General features: G+C 40.6%; 1 protein-coding gene across 2 annotated transcripts in view; it reads left to right on the top strand.

The window, feature by feature from the left end:
- Positions 1-14,834, top strand: part of DSC2 (desmocollin 2) — a 42,897-nt gene extending 28,063 nt beyond the window's left edge. The window contains exons 12-17 of one of the 2 annotated variants that reach the window (XM_045457273.1): positions 6,214-6,441; positions 9,313-9,549; positions 9,917-10,041; positions 12,556-12,813; positions 13,474-13,519; positions 13,606-13,678. In XM_045457273.1, coding sequence (XP_045313229.1) covers positions 6,214-6,441; positions 9,313-9,549; positions 9,917-10,041; positions 12,556-12,813; positions 13,474-13,509 — 884 coding nt within the window. In that variant the 3' untranslated portion in view covers positions 13,510-13,519; positions 13,606-13,678. Of the gene's footprint in view, positions 1-6,213; positions 6,442-9,312; positions 9,550-9,916; positions 10,042-12,555; positions 12,814-13,473; positions 13,520-13,605 lie in introns of both variants that reach the window. The other variant, XM_045457272.1, reaches the window with a different exon arrangement.
- The last annotated feature ends 3,250 nt before the right edge of the window (positions 14,835-18,084 follow it).

Here is an 18,084-nt window from a genome sequence, read left to right as displayed (position 1 = left end):
ACGGGTTTAGAGTCATTGTGATGTCTGTATGTTTTATGCTTGTAGCGATGTCCCTGGTACTTTGTCTCACAGGGTACCCCTTAGGATCTCTTGTAGGGCTGGTTTAGTGGTGACAAATTCCTTCAGTTTTTGTTTGTTTGGGAAGACCTTTATCTCTCCTTCTATTCTAAATGAGAGACTTGCTGGATAAAGGATTCTCGGCTGCATATTTTTTCTGTCTAGCACATGAAAATCTCGTGCCAATTCTTTCTGGCCTGCCAAGTTTCAAAAGAGAGATCAGTCACGAGTCTTATAGGTCTCCCTTTATATGTGAGGGCACGTTTACCCCTTGCTGCTTTCAGAATTTTCTCTTTATCCTTGTATTTTGCCAGTTTCACTATGATATGTCATGCAGAAGATCGATTCAAGTTACGTCTGAAGGGAGTTCTCTGTGCCTCTTGGATTTCAATGCCTTTTTCCTTCCCCAGTTCAGGGAAGTTCTCAGCTATTATTTCTTCAAGTACCCCTTCAGCACCTTTCCCTCTCTCTTCCTCCTCTGGGATACCAATTACGCGTATATTATTTCTTTTTAGTGTATCACTTAGTTCTCTAATTTTCCCCTCATACTCCTGGATTTTTTTTTATCTCTCTTTCTCTCAGCTTCCTCTTTTTCCATAATTTTATCTTCTAGTTCACCTATTCTCTCCTCTGCCTCTTCAATCCGAGCTGTGGTGGTTTCCATTTTGTTTTGCATTTCATTTAAAGCGTTTTTCAGCTCCTCATGACTGTTCCTTAGTCCCTTGATCTCTGTAGCAAGAGATTCTCTGCTGTCCTCTATACTGTTTTCAAGCCCAGCGATTAATTTTATGACTATTATTCTAAATTCACTTTCTGTTATATTATTTAAATCCTTTTTGATCAGCTCATTAGCTGTTGTTATTTCCTGGAGATTCTTCTGAGGGGAATTCTTCTGCTTGGTCATTTTGGATAGTCCCTGGCCTGGTGAGGACCTTCAGGGCACTTCCCCTGTGCTGTGGTGTATAACTGGAGTTGGTGGGCGGGGCCGCAGTCCGACCTGATGTCTGCCCCCAGCGCACCCGCTGGGGCCACAGTCAGACTGGTGTGTGCCTTCTCTTCCCCTCTCCTAGGGGCAGGATTCACTGTGGGGTGGCGTGGCCCGTCTGGGCTACTTGCACACTGCCAGGCTTGTGATGCTGGGGATCTGGTGTATTAGCTGGGGTGGGTAGGCAAGGTGCACAGGGGCAAGAGGGGCAGGCTTAGCTCGCTTCTCCTTAGGTGATCCACTTCAGGAGGGGCCCTGTGGCAGCGGGAGGGAGTCAGATCCACTGCCGGAGGTTTGGCTCCGCAGAAGCACAGAGTTGGGTGTTTGCGCGGAGCGAGCAAGTTCCCTGGCAGGAACTGGTTCCCTTTGGGATTTTGGCTGGGGGATGGGCGGGGGAGATGGCGCTGGCGAGCGCCTTTGTTCCCCACCAAACTGAGCTCTGTCGTCCGGGGGCTCAGCAGCTCTCCCTCCCTTTGTCCTCCAGCCTTCCCGCTTTCCGAGCAGACCTGTTAACTTATGACCTCCCAGACGCTAAGTCGCGCTTGCTGTCGGAACACAGTCCGTCAGGCCCCTCTGCTTTTGCCAGCTGGACTCGGGGGCTCTGCTTGGCCGGCGAGCCGCCCCTCCACCCTGGCTCCCTCCCGCCAGTCCGTGGAGCGCGCACCGCCTCGCCGCCCTTCCTACCCTCTTCCGTGGGCCTCTCGTCTGTGCTTGGCTCCGGAGACTCCGTTCAGCTAATCCTCTGGCGGTTTTCTGGGTTATTTAGGCAGGTGTAGGTGGAATCTAAGTGATCAGCAGGACGCGCGGTGAGCCCAGCGTCCTCCTACGCCGCCATCTTCCCTCCTCCCCTAGTCATCTCTTTTTAAAATATTCACTGTGGAAGGAAAATTCATTGCAGGGAGAACATACTTACTGCCCCATAGTGCATTCCTGGAAAATGGTTCTGTCTTTTTACAAGAAACTATCAATATACTTGGGGGTTAGAATTCTGATTAAGGACATTATATAAAAGTAATCATAGATACGATTAATAGTATATTATAAAATTAGGAAGACAAATTCTGTGAATCCATAAAACCATATGAAATGTAAAATGTTCTGTGAGTCCTACCAAACTGAGGGAAGTATGAGCACAGTGGTTATATATGAGACCCATTTAGTACATGTTATACGTTTGACCTTTGTGCATCCATAAACCAAATATGCCAGCTCCAGTAAACATAAGTTATTACACTTTGGCTTACAAAGTTGGAACTCAGAAGTGACTTTGAAAGATGTTTTAGGTAGTTCAGTCCTCTCTAAATTAATGAGAGATGGTTCATATACATTGGCTGAATTGGAAAGGTTGTAATTATTATTAATTTAACTTTGATTAATTGAAAATTGCCCTTTAAGGCCTCAGCTTCCTTTGTCCCGTTGTCAGGACCTGCTTTTTGGTCAAAGGCAAGTGAAAAAGAAGAATGGTATGAAAATCAAATCTGTTCTTTTTACATTCTTTTTTTAATATTTATTTTTGAGAGAGAGAGAGAGAGAGAGACAGAGCCCAACCAGGGGAGGGGTAGAGAGAGAGGGAGACACAGAATCCGAAGCAGGCTCCAGGTTCTGAGCTGTCAGCACAGAGGCTGATGTGGGGCTCAAACCCACGAACCGTGAAATCATGACCTAAGCTGAAGTAGGATGCTTAACTGACTGAGCCAGTTAGGCACCCCTATTCTTTTTATATTTTAAATAGCACTTGGCAAATGGTTTGTTGATAGATAAGATAAAACTACTATCTGGGATTAGACATTTGGGATATAATTTTATTCTACATTCTCCTTTGTTGCAGAAGAGATTAAATAATTGAGAGATCAAATATGTGTATGGAGTTTAGATGAGTTAATCATCACTGCAGAATAGAATAAATGTGTAGTGGGGCCTTTCCCATTCATTTCTGTTGAAGAGGGTAGGGGATAAATAATTTTATGTCTATTTATTCTTTGAACTGAGATTCTACAAAAGGATGTTTTTTGTGTGTTTTTTTTTTTGTACCTTTTTCTAAAATCTATACTAGCTAATTTCATTTGCCCCCCCCACCCCCACTACAGCTGCTTCGTAATGAAAGAGTCTCTTTCGTGAGTGAACACTGACCTCTGGGTCCATTCTCACTTCCCACCCTCCTGCTTCTCTGCAGCACTTAACTTCCTCTTTCTGAAACTCTTTTGCAACGCTTCTGTGTATAAATTGTTCCACACACTCCTCTATTATCCACATGTTTTCTGGTACCACCTTCCACTCTCCTGAACATAGCTATTTCTTCAGTTGGCGTTCAATTTCTCTTCTTCTCAGTATCTTCTCAAATTCAGCTCTCCTGGCAGTGTCACTCAAGTATCTCCTCCATATAGCTCAGTTTTAGGTTTCTGTGTTTGTTGTATTATTCGCGCTTTGGGGAGGAGCGTGCTTTCAAAAAATGTTTGAAACATTTACCAGGAGGGCGCCATGCACAAAAATCACAAAACCATGGCTTTGCATGACTTCATATTTGGAATTAGTACTTACTTATATAGAATTGCTTTGACATTAGGTGACCATTGCATACATATGCTCCAATGAATAAGGGGATTATTTATTTAATCAACAGATGAATAACAGCTGTGAGACACTGAATTAGATGTCTAAGATCTTTGGTTTACATATTGTACACCAATATGAATGACAGTGTGCAAAAAAAACGGAGTGTATTGAACAACTCCAAATGTTTAATGGAAGGAAATTCAGGCATTCAGCACAGTAGTAGAAGAGCAAACACGGAAGAGTTTCAACTTTCAAAGACAATGCAATTAGATTCAGTCAGTAAGCCGTGTGCTTTCAACTCAGTGTGTGGACTCAAATGGAAAAGAAGTGTTCAAGACCACCAGCAGTCCCAATTTCCGGAGAGAGCCAGAAAACAGTACATAGCGTGAGAACAAGAGATTGTGAGAGGTGAAATTACTCTGCCCTGAGAAAAGTATGCCAGGTGGATGAAATACGCATCTCCCTGCTTCCTTTGTCTCCCTCTTCTTCTCCCTCTTTGTTTAGTTGTCCAAAATGAGAGATAGTTGCATTGTTTCTTGGCAGCTTGTTTCTTCACTCTTGTCATCTCATTTCTTCTCTCCTGGTTCCCCGTTTCTTCTTGCTGGTAAATGTCCTTTACTAGTCCGTCCAATGGTGTGATATAGGTGATAAATCCTGCCTGACTTGCTCTGAAAAATATCATTCGCATGCTTGATTTGATAATTTGACTTGGTTTAAAGTTTTGAGTTAACTCCTTCTTTTCCTCAACACTGTGCAGGTCATACTCCATTATCTTGTGGCATCTCTTGTTGCTGATGTTTATCCTACTGTCAATCTCATTATTGTCCCTTTGTGGATAGTATGTCTAGATAACTTTTATAATTCCTTAGGTTGCATTCTATAGTTTTAATACAACATTTACGGTGTGAATGTATTTTTATTTATCTAGCACGGAAGACCATGTTTTTCTTTAATTATGGGATATTTTCAGCAATTATGTATTTAAATACTGCTTCCCCGACGTTCTAGTTGTTCTCTTCTTCTAGAGTCCCTATGAGAGGAATGTTGCTGTTTTATTTCTACTGGAATTTAAGCTATAATTTCATTGTTGTTTAAGTAGTTGCCCTTTTCATGTCTTTGAAGATAGTAGACATACATGTTTCAAAGATGTCTTGTGTAGGGTGAATCAATCTTCTGATGGATGATTTTGGTTTTCCTTTTAGCATTAATCCTGCTCATTCTGGAATTTTAACTTGCGAGCTTCTATCATGTGGGAGGTGTTTGGTTGTCTCTCTGTTGTTGGTTTCTCCCTCTTTCCTGCTTCACCCCATAGGAGTCTTAGAGTTGCCCCCACCTTGTCCTTTGCTGTGCCCCACGTTTCAGAACCAGTTCTGGCCCTTGAAGACACTGCAAGTATCATAGGTCCTGTTGCCTGGGTTGAGGTTGTGACTGTAAGGCTGTGCCCCATCTTCCAGCTCTCCTAGGTTGGCAGTTTTATCTAAGACACGGCCCCAGGCAGCAGGCAGCACAGGTTTGTTCCCCTCTTCTCCCCGCTTGACATCCAAGCCCTTCTTATTAAATGGAAGAAAGAATAAGTGGTTTAGAGACAGAAGTCCTGGATTTGTGTTCAGCTTCGGGCTTCACAACTGTGTTACTGGTTTGTGGCCTGGACACATGCTCACTTCCTCTTTGAATCCCCTAGGTTGTTTGCCAGCACAGTGCCCTGTACAAAGTGGTTATTCAGCAAGTTTTTATTAAATATATATAGACAGATGAGGGGTGCCTGGGTGGCTCAGTCCGTTATGCATCCAACTCTTGGTTTCTTGTCAGGTCATGATCTCATAGTTTGTGGGTTCACGCCCCAAGTTAGCCTAGTGCTGACACCGAGGGGTCTGCTTGGGATTCTCTCTCCTTCTCTCTCTGCCCCTTCCCTGCTCATTCTCTTGTTCTTTCTCAAAACAAATGAATAAACATAAAAAATAAAATAAATATATAGATAGATGCATTCCTTAGGCTACAGCCACTCTGATTAGTTTGGTTTGCAAGTGATTTTCTGCTTCTGGAGTCTTTCGTCCTTCAAATGGTCCTACGTACTATGTTGTTCTAATCTTCCATATCCACAGTCTTACCTTTCAGTTCCTCTGCTCCAAAACCTTACTCACTTCCTAGATGTATATTAAACTCCGGGCTCCTTAGAATGGCTTTCAGGGACCCTTGGCTCTTCTCTGAGGTTTTGAACTCCAACCAATTTGCCTTCCCCTTCATTATGTCTAGAACATGGATGTGCATGTTATGCTTTCCCACCTTCCTGAATGTCCTTGTGCTTTTAAGTATACCAGAAATGCCCTTGTTCATCCTCTTTTCTCCTTTTTAAAAATCAGTCAAAACTAACCTCTATAACAGTTTCCATCTCAGTTGCATGGATAGTGAATGGATGACAAATCTAAATAGTTATTATCTCTCCAACCCATCCGAAAGTGACAATTTTTTTTAACATTCCTTAAGGGCACAGCTTTGCGCTTGTCATTGATATGTCACAAGTGCCAAATTCACATTTAAAACTTTTTTTTTCCAATGTAGAATTTCCTAGTTAAAACTCAGAACATTAAAATGTTCTATTTTTATATCCAATTATCTAGATGGGAGAACGTGTACTGGGACACTGGGAATTATACTTGAAGACGTGAACGATAATGGCCCAGTTATCCCAAAACAGACGGTGGTCATCTGCAAAACCGTCATGTCATCTGCGGACATCTCTGCAGTGGATCCTGACGATCCTATAAATGGCCCACCCTTTGACTTCAGTTTGGAGAGTGTTCCTGATGCAGGCATAGAAAGAATGTGGAGACTGACAAAAATTAATGGTACGTATTATTAAACATGACTTTGTTCTTTTCAGCCTCCGGATGTCTAAAATATTTTTTTCTTGATGCAACATGAGAATAATCACCGTGTGGGAACCACCAATAAAAGAAGGAAAGTTCCTCCATTCCGGTGTGGTGGGAAGTAGGACTCAAACTCAGGAACCATGAGACCATGACCTGAACCAAAATCAAGAGCCGGTTGCTTAACTGACTGAGCCACCCAGGTGCCCCTCTTGCACCGTTTCTAATCTCTCCTGTGTCAAGATTCTGTTAGGGGCTGTGTGAGTCCCCATTCCCCCTCCCCTGTACATATCCCACCTTAGCCTGGGTCTAATGCCATCACTTCCTGACTTGCTGACCTCTCCTCCACATAGATTGTTCACTCACTAATGGTTTCCTAGGTCGTAAGGCGATCACCATATGTTGCAGGTCTGTTCCCTAGGAAGTAAACTCTGAGACAAGAGTTTCTCAGGCAGAGTATTAATAAGGAATTTGCTTGGCATCAGTAGATGTGAAAGGAAGGAAAGCAGAACTGGGCAGAGAAAAGCCAAGCTGCAACCAAGTCAAAGAACAGCTGTAGTTAACCCCACAGGGAGTCTGAGTTAAAGGCCCTTCAGGGGGCCCCAAGTTGAGCCTCTCTACTGTTTCATTGCTCAGTCAGTGGAGTGGGTGCCTTGAGGGGCGTGACTTTTGGCAAAATGGCACAGACATTGAAGAAGCTTATGGCCTCCCCAAACAGCTGGGACAATGTGAGGACAGTATGTCCCTGAGTGCAGGGAATCTGGGTATGCGTCACAGTGTCCACTCTGCTGTCCCTTGTCTCTGCACTGCATTGACCTCTGACCTTTTCTTGTCTTTTGTTTTCTAGTTGGGATTCTCCCCCAACTTAGTTCCTAGTCTGTACTTCTGACTTTCCCCATGAGAGGATCTATGGTGGTAAGAATGGCAAAATGGAGGGGCCTCTCCATGCCAGCTGCCTCACTCACTCCATCGGCTCTTCACTCTGCGGTGCTCTCGGCATCTCCTGACTGTACTGCCCACGGGCCCTGATGGCCTGGTCGCCCCCCACTTCAGCGTTCACGGTTCAAGATCTGCCATAAACAGAGGGTTTGCCCTTAGGGTGTCCTTGAATGGTTTTCAACCCCATGCTTCCAATGAATATTCCTCTATTTCTTTTATGACAAATTAAAAAACAAAAGTTGTGAGCCAAGGGAAGGGAAATAGGAAGAGGGAAGTAAAACAAGGACACATAGAAGCTACGGCGACAAGTTAAGACCCTGTGTCCCGAATCCTGCTCTGTGGACCAGGAGTATTTTCAGTCTTTCTAAAAACAGTGTTCTGGTGTGTGTGTATGTGTGTAAGGTTATCAATTGTTCTTTCTTGGGAACAACTAACCTTATTTTTAGATTTTGTTCTTTCTACTGATTTGGTGTCATAATATCATTTTTTTAAAGATAATGTGGAACGAGATGGTAATTTTTTTTTTAATATTCCTACTTCATACAGTAAAACAGTGGCAGGATTATGTTGGTCAAAGCTTTGTTACTTTAAAGTTTTACTCATCTGTGAAATAACCCAAAGTCTGGGAAACAGCAAACCAAGAAGAACGTATCCTAAAGAGGCTTTGAAGTCAGATAGGCTGTGTTAAATGCTGGTTCCACTGTTTATTAGTGACATAAATATGACCATGCTATTTATTCTCTTTGGGCCTTAATTTACTCATATGTAAAATGGGATTATTTGAGGGAGTAAACAGGATAATGAATGCATCAGACCATGGCACATTATGCACCATCAATTTTGGTTTTGTTAATATTATTATTTCCTACACATAAACTTACCAAGTTAACCATGCTTTCTTTTATTTGGTTTTCTTTTTTAAAATGTTTATTTATTTTTGAGAGAGAGAGAGAGCTAGTGGGAGAGGGGCAGAGAGAGAGGGAGACACAGAATCGAACGCGGGCTCCGCGCTGACAGCAGAGAGTCTGTTGCGAGGCTTAAACTCACAAGCTATGAGATTGTGAGCTGAGCTGAAGCTGGACGCTCAACCGACTGAGCCACCCAGGCGCACACCATCCTTTCCTTTATAATAGACTTATTCACTGATTTCTTTACCCAAACATCCAAATTTATATTTACAGCTTCAAACACCTTAAAAATCAATGGAATTGTCACACTGCGGGGGGATTATTCTTGGACATGCGCATGTGGTGTTTACGTTGAGGATAGTATTATATCTTTGGATATGTGCTTAAGACTCAACTGGATTTTGATGTGGATATTTTCCACCCTTGACCTAAAAGCAAATACAGGCCCCAGTGTCCTATAGGACCATGAGATGCCGTAGCAGCAGGACCGCTCATGCCTGCTGGTATGTTCAAGGTCAGCCACGTTCTAAGTTGTCAGAATCAGTCTCTGACAGTAAGTCACAACTGTGTAATACTGTTTGGCACAATATATGCAAACAAAGTAAGGAGAAATGTCCAGAATTTCAGACTGTTACTCTATGATGAATCGTGTATAAATGAAAATTGCACTGTATGTTTCTCTTAAAAATTTTTAAAGTGGTGATAAAGACCAATGTCTTAACAAGCCTATTACTTGTGATTGGAAAAGGTTTGTTTATGGATGGAAAAATATATTATTCCAAAAGCCAAAAGACATTTCTATAAGACACAGCAGGGATAAAGTTTTCTTTGCGGTATGTTTACCATCGAGGTAGATGAGAACTCCTCAGTCCGTTCCCATTCACGATCCTGTGCCGGCTGTGCCCTCCCATCAGGAAGATCCATTTGTGGAGAAATTTGGTGAACATCCTAACATAGGAGGCATTTGTGACATTCTATATCACTCGGTTTTATTTTCTTTCAGATACAGCAGCTCGTCTTTTCTATAAGGACGACCTTCCATTTGGACCATATCAAGTACCTGTCAGAGTTAGAGACAGACATGGCCTGTCAGTCGTCACTCCATTAAAAGTTACACTATGTGACTGTGTTACTGAAAATGATTGCGCACTTCGCACAGACCCAAGGACTGGCAACGGAGAAGTGAGGCTTGGAAAATGGGCCATCCTTGCAATACTGCTGGGCATAGCATTGCTCTTTTGTAAGTCCCTGTATGAATTCAAATAAGAGCCTCTGAAATAACTTTCAAGGCTCATTCTTCGAATCAACACTGCTCTCTGTAGCTGGCCATTTGAAGATAGTTCTATTTCAATTTAGCACAACATATTTAACTTATATATTGAAACTAGTGTTCTCTCAGCACAGACCTAAAATTCAGCGCAAAAATACAGCCCTTATAGCACGTCTTCGCGGCATCTCTGGTTAGGGCGGACTTGCCAATTGCCTACGATTTCACCATAGGCCATCGTGTGTATGTTTTCTGGAAAGCTGTCTTCATATTAGTCATCCTAAATTCGTAACTTCACATTGTTTTATGATAAACGGAAGCAATTTCTCTCATCCTCCAGGTATCCTATTTACCTTAGTCTGTGGGGCTACCGGGACAGCTAAACAGCCCAAAGCGTTTCCTGATGATTTAGCCCAGCAGAACCTCATCGTGTCAAACACTGAAGCTCCTGGAGATGACAAAATGGTAAGTAATTTGTCTTTCTAAAATAAACACAAAGGACAAACTGGCCTAACAAACTAGAATTCTCTTTCCAGGACAAGTTCTTTTGCAATTGGGTACCTTACAATATATAAAATCCCATTGTTCCTGTGGAAGTAGATAAAATTAGGTTGGTTCTCATGATGATATGTGATATTTCACTGTGGTCATAGGGTGTTACTTCACACTAAAAATCCTTCAGCCTGTCATTATTATTCCTACTTGAAGTGTTTCATGATTTCAACTTTAGGTCTTTTTTTTTTTTTTTTTTTCAACGTTTATTTATTTTTGGGACAGAGAGAGACAGAGCATGAACGGGGGAGGGGCAGAGAGAGAGGGAGACACAGAATCAGAAACAGGCTCCAGGCTCTGAGCCATCAGCCCAGAGCCTGACGCGGGGCTCGAACTCACGGACCGCGAGATCGTGACCTGGCTGAAGTCGGATGTTTAACCGACTGCACCACCCAGGCGCCCCAGGTCTTTTTTATATATTGAAACTGCTGTTTGTGCTGTAAAAATATTTCATTTAATTATTCACAGATCATCAGCATAACTATTTTAAGTTTTTTTTTTTTTTTTTTTCCTGGCAGCAGCAATAAAATGACTACAAGCTTTGATCTGTGTGGGAATAACTTTAATGGAGTCTTTCTGGTGCTAATGTGGGTTAGAAAGAAGCCTGAGGTCAAATTTATGATCCAGCAGTGCTAGCCAGTGACTACAGAGATCCAGCTTTGGTTTCTGGCCTAGTATATGGATGAGGAACATGTAAATTTTCTACAAAAAGCATAATGATGATAAGAACAGGACAGATTTAGAAAACTTTAAAAAGTGTAAAATGTGTAAAAAAAAGTAAAATAAAACAAAACTTAGAGTTTCCTACAAAAACAAACCATGGAAAATTAGTGGCCAGAGAAGCATCTCTGCTGATTTATTTTTGTTTATTGAGATTGCAAGGATTTTATTTTTAATTAATTAATTAATTACTTTTAGGGGCGCCTGGGTGGCTCAGTCGGTTAAGCGGCCGACTTTGGCTCTGGTCGCGATCTCGCGGTCCGGAGCCCTGTGTTGGGCTCTGTGCTGATAGCTCAGAGCCTGGAGCCTGTTTCAGATTCTGTGTCTCCCTCTCTCTGACCCTCCCCTGTTCATGCTCTGTCTCTCCCTGTCTCAAAAATAAATAAAACGTTAAGAAATTTTTTTAAAAATTAATTATTTTTCAGGAGAGAGAGTACACACAAGCAGGGAGGGTGGGAGAGGCAGAGGGAAAGAATCTTGAGTAGGCTGCACACCCAGCATGGAGCCTGACACGGGGCTTGATCTCATAACCCTGAGATTATGACCTGAGCCAAAATCAAGAGTCAGAAGCTCAACTGACCGAGCCACAAAAGGCACCCCAAGATTGCAAGGATTTATTATTCTAGCCAAGATGTTTATGGCAACTTTATTTCTATATTTTTGTTCTAGTGGAGGGGAACTAGATTAGACATTGAATAAAAATACCAATCGGGGCGCCTGGGTGGCTCAGTGGGTTAAGCATCCAATTTTGGCTCAGGTCATCATCTCATGGGTCATGGCTTCAAGCCCCACATTAGGCTCTCTGCTATCAGTGTGAAGCGTGCTTCAGATCCTCTGTCCCCCTCTCTCTGGGCCTCTGCCCTGTTCTCTTTCTCTCTAAAAAATAGATTAAAAAAAAATTTAAAAATTAAAAAAAAATACTGATCATGTGTTGTAGACTCTGGGTCTGGAGTTCTCAGGCAGAGAGTGGACGCAGGATTAAAATGCAAGAGAGGCTAATGTTCGGGAGGAAACAAGAGCCCCGAGTAAGGGTCCTTGCTCCATTTTTATTGCGATCAGAAGGCATACAAGTGTGATGGACGTGTGCAAAGAGACAATGAAACCGTGAACGTTAACTCATGTGTGTGAAGGAAAGGGGGTTTTGGTGTTAGGGGTCTGGATCCAGGCAGATGGTTATTTCTGGCATGCCCGAGGCCCTGAGTCTGTTTATCTTAGCCTGCCTAGGGACTAAAACAGTGAGATCCTGCTACCTCAGGGTCAACAAGGCATCTTTCTTTTGCTAATTAGCTTATTCCCCACAATCCTCATTTCTGTTTCTGCTTTAGGCAGGTGAAGGGAATGAATTTAAACCCAGCAGGGTAAATACATGTGAGACATTGATAACGGAATCCTGATTTTGAGGCTTGAGATGTTGGAAGGATTTAGTAAGTGACGTTGTACAATACTCTAAGAGGTTGTCAAAGGAGGAATATACATTAAGCTTTCTGATTTGTCTCAAGGATAGACCACTTGACAGTTGGTGATTTCCAGGACACTGCATGAAGTCCTGGGGTTACGATAGTCAGGTGGTCAGTATAGCCAAGACAGATTTAGTTCCTGCCCTCAGAGAGCTTACTTTATAACACAAGAATTTATAACATTATTTACGTTTTGTTGTGGTGGTGGTTGTTCTCTGTACTTCCCCAATGCCAACTGTTTCCGTTTCAGTGTTCCACGAATGGCTTCACAACCCATACCGTGGGCAGTTCAGCTCAGGGAATTTGTGGCACCTTGGGATCAGGAGTGAAAAATGGAGGCCAGGAGACCATTGAAATGGTGAAAGGCGGACACCAGACCCTGGAATCGTGCCGGGGGACGGGGCATCATCACACCCTGGATTCCTGCAGGGGAGGACACGTGGAGACGGACAACTGCAGATACACCTACTCCGAGTGGCATAATTTCACCCAGCCCCGCCTTGGTGAAGTGAGTTTCCCTCGGTGTCCTAAGAATTGATTTTGATATCTTTTCAGCGTTCTGAATTGTTACAATTTAGTGGCCTCACCTTTATTTTCAATTAATTATTAATCTACTTAATTGGGAAGTTGTTTTTCCTCAATTTTGATTTAATAATGCTCAGATATTAAGTGGATATTTACTTTTCCTCTCATTTTGTTTGGTTTTTAGTTCTTACTGAAATAATGTTAGATGATATTTACTTACTTACTTACTGGACAGGAACTGTCTTATTTATTTGGTAGAAGAACAATTGAAAAGAATCTTTATCCCAAGTTATGTGATTTTATTTTTAAAATACAAAAGTTATCTGTGTGATAACATTCAAGTTATTTTTTTTCCCATGACTTTGTGTTAATATTTCCCATGTGATAAATCGTATCTTAGAAACCAAAAGTGTGCTACGAGGCAATTATAGCCTTATGGTCAGTAAGCCTATCTGGAAAGATCTGAGCCCACCACCATTTGGGTTCAGTTTAATGGGATTTTGCATTTCACTCTAGACGTGATTATGTAACGTGAACCCTAGGATACTTGCTGCCACATATGTGATTTTTAGAAACATACTATAGAGTGAATTTATAGAGTGATTTATGATACAGACCAATCATGTGCATTTTTTATATGTAGGAATCCATTAGAGGACACACTCTGGTTAAAAATTAAACAATGAAAGGTAAATCAAAGCAATTATTTTTATGTTAGTAAGTTTTGGTGTTTAAAATAATAATAATAAAATATATTGTGTTTCTCCCCTGGCAGAAGGTGCAACTGTGTGATCAGGATGACAATCATAAGCATGCTCAAGACTACGTCCTTACGTATAACTATGAAGGAAAAGGATCAGTGGCTGGTTCTATAGGTTGTTGCAGTGAACGACAAGAAGAAGATGGGCTTGAATTTTTGGATCATTTGGAACCCAAATTTAGGACACTAGCAGAAGCGTGCATAAGGAGATGAGTGGATTCTAATAAGTCTACAAAAGCCAGTGGCTTTATCTGTCTCCCAGCCCCCCACCCGCCCCCACTTTTTTAAATACAAGCCAGGATTTTTTAAAAATAGAAGATGCTATGTTTTGGGTTTTCCCCTTCTTTATTTTGATGAGATCTCTTTAGCCAAATGCATATTTACAGAAAAATGCTGTAAATAAGTATACAAATTACCCATTTTTTACATAGTTATAAATTAGTTGTCTTCCATCCAAGGAGATCTACAGGGAGAAAAATTAAGGAAGTCCACATTATTGTTTACATTTGGGTATAATGTCAATAGCCAACTTATAGTGCAATAAAATGTAATTAATTCAAGTATATATCATAAGCTACTTGAAATATAACCTAATAGAAAATTTCAGAGAACTTGCTTTAGCATTATATTCATTTACCTAATTAATGAATTGTGTGGTGCTTAAAAACTGTTGCTGTCCTGAACATTATGAAGTGTGTATATTGCATTCTTGATAATGTTTTATTCTCACAGCATTACCTTTCTCAAGGTAAAGGGAGAGTCCCAACCAGGCATTGACTGTTAATACAATTCCATTTTGGTGGACTTTAGTTTCTAGGTTGTATTCTATACAAAATCCTGAACTGAATCTAAATTTCTCTGTTACCAACCTTGTCAGGAAAATTTAGTTTTAAAAACTGCTCTAAGAATGTATTTTTATTTCTGCAAGGCCTTGGTCTTTGGTCTCTCTCTCTCTCTGTCTCTCCCCCTTTCCCTCTGTGTCTGTTTCTCTCTCTCTACTTCTCTTTCTCTTCTCTTTATTTTTTAAATTTCTACTTGGGTTGGAGAGTCTAAATATTTTAAAAAACCATCACTCTTCTTTTATAAAGCGAGTTATTCTGTTTTTGTTTTATGTAAGTGTATTATTCTCTGTTTTTCTCGAAATTAATGTCATGTTGATGTTATTGTTTCAAGTATCTTGGTTATTGCTTCATTATTTCCTCAACAAAGGAACTTATAATTCTGTCATTAAAACTGTAAAAATATGTCATGCTTTTATTAGATACAACATTCTGTGTTAACAAAAGGATATTTAAAATTGGAATATGGTTATTTGGTATATAATAGCATGTTTATAGTTCATATCGTTAATGCAAGGACACAGTTTATAAATGCAAAATAGTGAGGGATTTTGAAATAAGCTTTGCAGAACAGGGATCATGAAAGCTCTCTAGGAATAAGTATTTTATAACTTTTTAGATGAAATGGCTAGTTGTGTCTATCTGTTTGAGAAGTCTTTTTTTTTCATATTTTAAGGTTATAGTTTTTAACAAATGTAGAGTGGGCCAAACTATTTATATTTTGAAACAGTAAGACAAAATCAAACTTAACAGCCAACCAAATTCCAGGCCAGGCTTCACAGCTGATTTCAGTCAGTGAATTTTCTATGTACACTAACCACATGGACATTTGAAATGTATTTCTGTTATCTATGATAGGAATATGCCTATCTTAAATTCGCAAGGTTGGCTTATGACAATTATTCCTAAAGATTAACACTGGGTAATTATTCCATAATCAATTTATCTTTTCAATCGTTTTCTTATTGTTCAGTTAAAAATACTATTTCTTAAAGATACTTTAAATAAAGCATGCACACAGTGTTGTATATTACTGGTTACGATAAAGAAAATCAGGTAATTTAAAAATATTATTGTATGAGTTTGTTAATCATGTGTCTGAAAGGAGCTCATAAGATTGTATTTGTCTTACTTTGAGAAGTGTCTTCTTTAGAATTGTGTTCTACATTTTTTAGAATTTTAGAGTTTGATGTGGAGAGATCATTGGTCCATGGTTATCACATGTATATAATTTTGCTATTCTAAAGGTTGTGATGCTATGGGATATTGGTTAAGTTGCATAGTTTCTCTGTGTCTGTTTTTTTTTTTTTAATTTCATCATAAAACGGGGGATAATAACTTAACTCTTTTCCTAGGGTGGCTGTAAGACGTTTGAATAAAAAATGGTTTTTAAGCATGAAACTCATACAGAGTGGTCCACCTAAAAGGCACTCCTGTTATACTAAGTGATTTAAAATATATCACATGTACAACCCCACTTCATATTCACTAAAATCCATTAAGAAAATAGGATAATCGAAAGCCTGTTTTGCTTTGTTTTACTTCAGAATGTTTGCCAGTTGAGAATATGTCTCTTCATAATGATTACCTGATGCCTGGGTCTTCTATATCCAATGTTTTAGCACATACATTGCACAGATTTCTGAAGCATCTGCAAAGCATTACCTAATTTTTTTTTAAGTTTTTAAATTTATTTAGAGAGAAAGAGCATGTGCGCAAGTTGGGGAAGGACAGAAAGAAGGACAGAGAGAATCCCAAGCAGGCTCTGTGCTGTCAGTGCAGAGCCTGACTCGGGGCTTGAACTCATGAACTGTGCAGTCGTGACCCAAGCCCAAACTAAGAGTCAGGTGCTTGACCGACTGAGCCACCCAGGCACCCCAACTCAATTCCTTTTTTATCTTATTTGCATAGCACATCCTATTTGTTGCCTCCAAACTGCCAAACTTTCTGAGAATTTTTAATACAAGTTTAATACAAGTTTTAATACAAGTTTATTCATTCATTCCTTTGCATACAGTCATTTAATGCCTTCCCAGTGTAGCCTTCTAATGCAGATTGTGCTGGTATGCGAAGGTACAAGATGAATTAGCTACTCTCCCTACCCACCCACCCACTACAAGACAAGATAGGGTGTAGTATTGAGTGGATGTGGGTATGGAATGGTCCAATGCCTGTAAAACACATCGCATGATACCTGGCACATGGTAAGTGCTTGATATAGGTGAAAAAATTCCAGGTGATATAAAAGAACTATAGAATTCTAGGGAGTGAAGATACGCTCCTGCTACTCTCCTGCTAAGCGTTTTGAGCGTGAGTGCCCTACTTCTACTGTCCTCCATTCCTCTCTTCATACATTCTTCCCACCAGTACCCCGGCTCCCATCCTTGGTGCCACTGAGCTCCAACAGTGACTCCAAGAGTGCCACGCATCTCTTCCCCCTTCTCTCCTTCCACCTCCTGTCAAAGAACACGTGACCATGGCATTCTCCTGCCTAAGGGCTTTGGAGGATAAATTTGAAATGCAAATCGCATTCAAATACCAATCTTCCTGTACCCCACACAACTTCTTTGTGCCTTGTTCATAATAGGGTCTCCTTTTGCAGTGTCTATTTACTTGTTATCCACTTCTTTGTTGCAAAAGTACTTTTTAGAAGATCTAGTTCAAAAACCACTTCTTTAGCATATGACATTTTTTTTTAGTCATACAACATTTATGTGTCTAGAGCATATTGCTGTAAAATGTTCATTTTTAGGTTTATATGTATGTTCATATGTATGTTTGTGTGTATGCGTGTGTGCGCATGTGTGTCTGTATGTTCTGTCATATAGGAAGCTTACTGAAGACAAAGAAAGGTGTTCTCATTTGTATGCACATTGAACTCTGGCCATCAATACATTCTGATGAGTCAAATTGTATTGCCCAGGTCACAAAGGGAAAAAAAAAAAAAAAGAAAGATTATAAATTAAGTTATCGGATTCTTAGCACACCACAATAACTTTCCCTTGACGTAGGTTTTCCATTAAAGATGTGATGTATATTAGATTCTGCATTGAATTCTTTTTTCAACACTGGACATCGAATGCACAGAATATCAAACATATGCATTCACTACTTAGAAAGTGAGGTGGTGAGGTTCTGGAATCCCTTCTGCTTCTCCCCTTGGGGTCCTGGGAGTGGCAGATCCTATCTGTATATTGTGGTTCAGGTTAGCTAATTCCTTCCCGCCTCCAGCAACTGCATGACCTCAGAACCAGCTACACTACCCTGAAATGTAACCCTCAAAGGTTTTTCCTCATCTTCACCACTGTATGCCCAGCATATAGAACAGTAGGCTTTCTGTGTGTTTGTTATATGAATGGATGGATGGATTCACATAGGTACTGACTGAGATTGGACTGCAGCTTTGTGTAAAGAGCCATTTCTTCCTCAATGTGAAACTCATTGACCAATGTGCAAATCTTAGTTGTGACCATCATTTCATTGTCAGCATGTTCTAACACTAGTTTTTCTAAAGGACTGCTCACTAACTTCCTGAGGAAAAGCAACGAAACGTCAGTTATATTTTAGAAATCCAAGAAATGATTCTTATGGGTTTGCCAAAGCCAGGTTAATTATTTGTGACGGTTGAAAGTCAGGCCTTGACTTAAAAAGTACC

The sequence above is a fragment of the Leopardus geoffroyi genome, chromosome D3, assembly GCF_018350155.1.
Source record: "Leopardus geoffroyi isolate Oge1 chromosome D3, O.geoffroyi_Oge1_pat1.0, whole genome shotgun sequence".
In the NCBI taxonomy this organism is placed as follows: domain Eukaryota; kingdom Metazoa; phylum Chordata; class Mammalia; order Carnivora; family Felidae; genus Leopardus; species Leopardus geoffroyi.
This window is presented reverse-complemented; position numbering and strand designations above follow the sequence as displayed.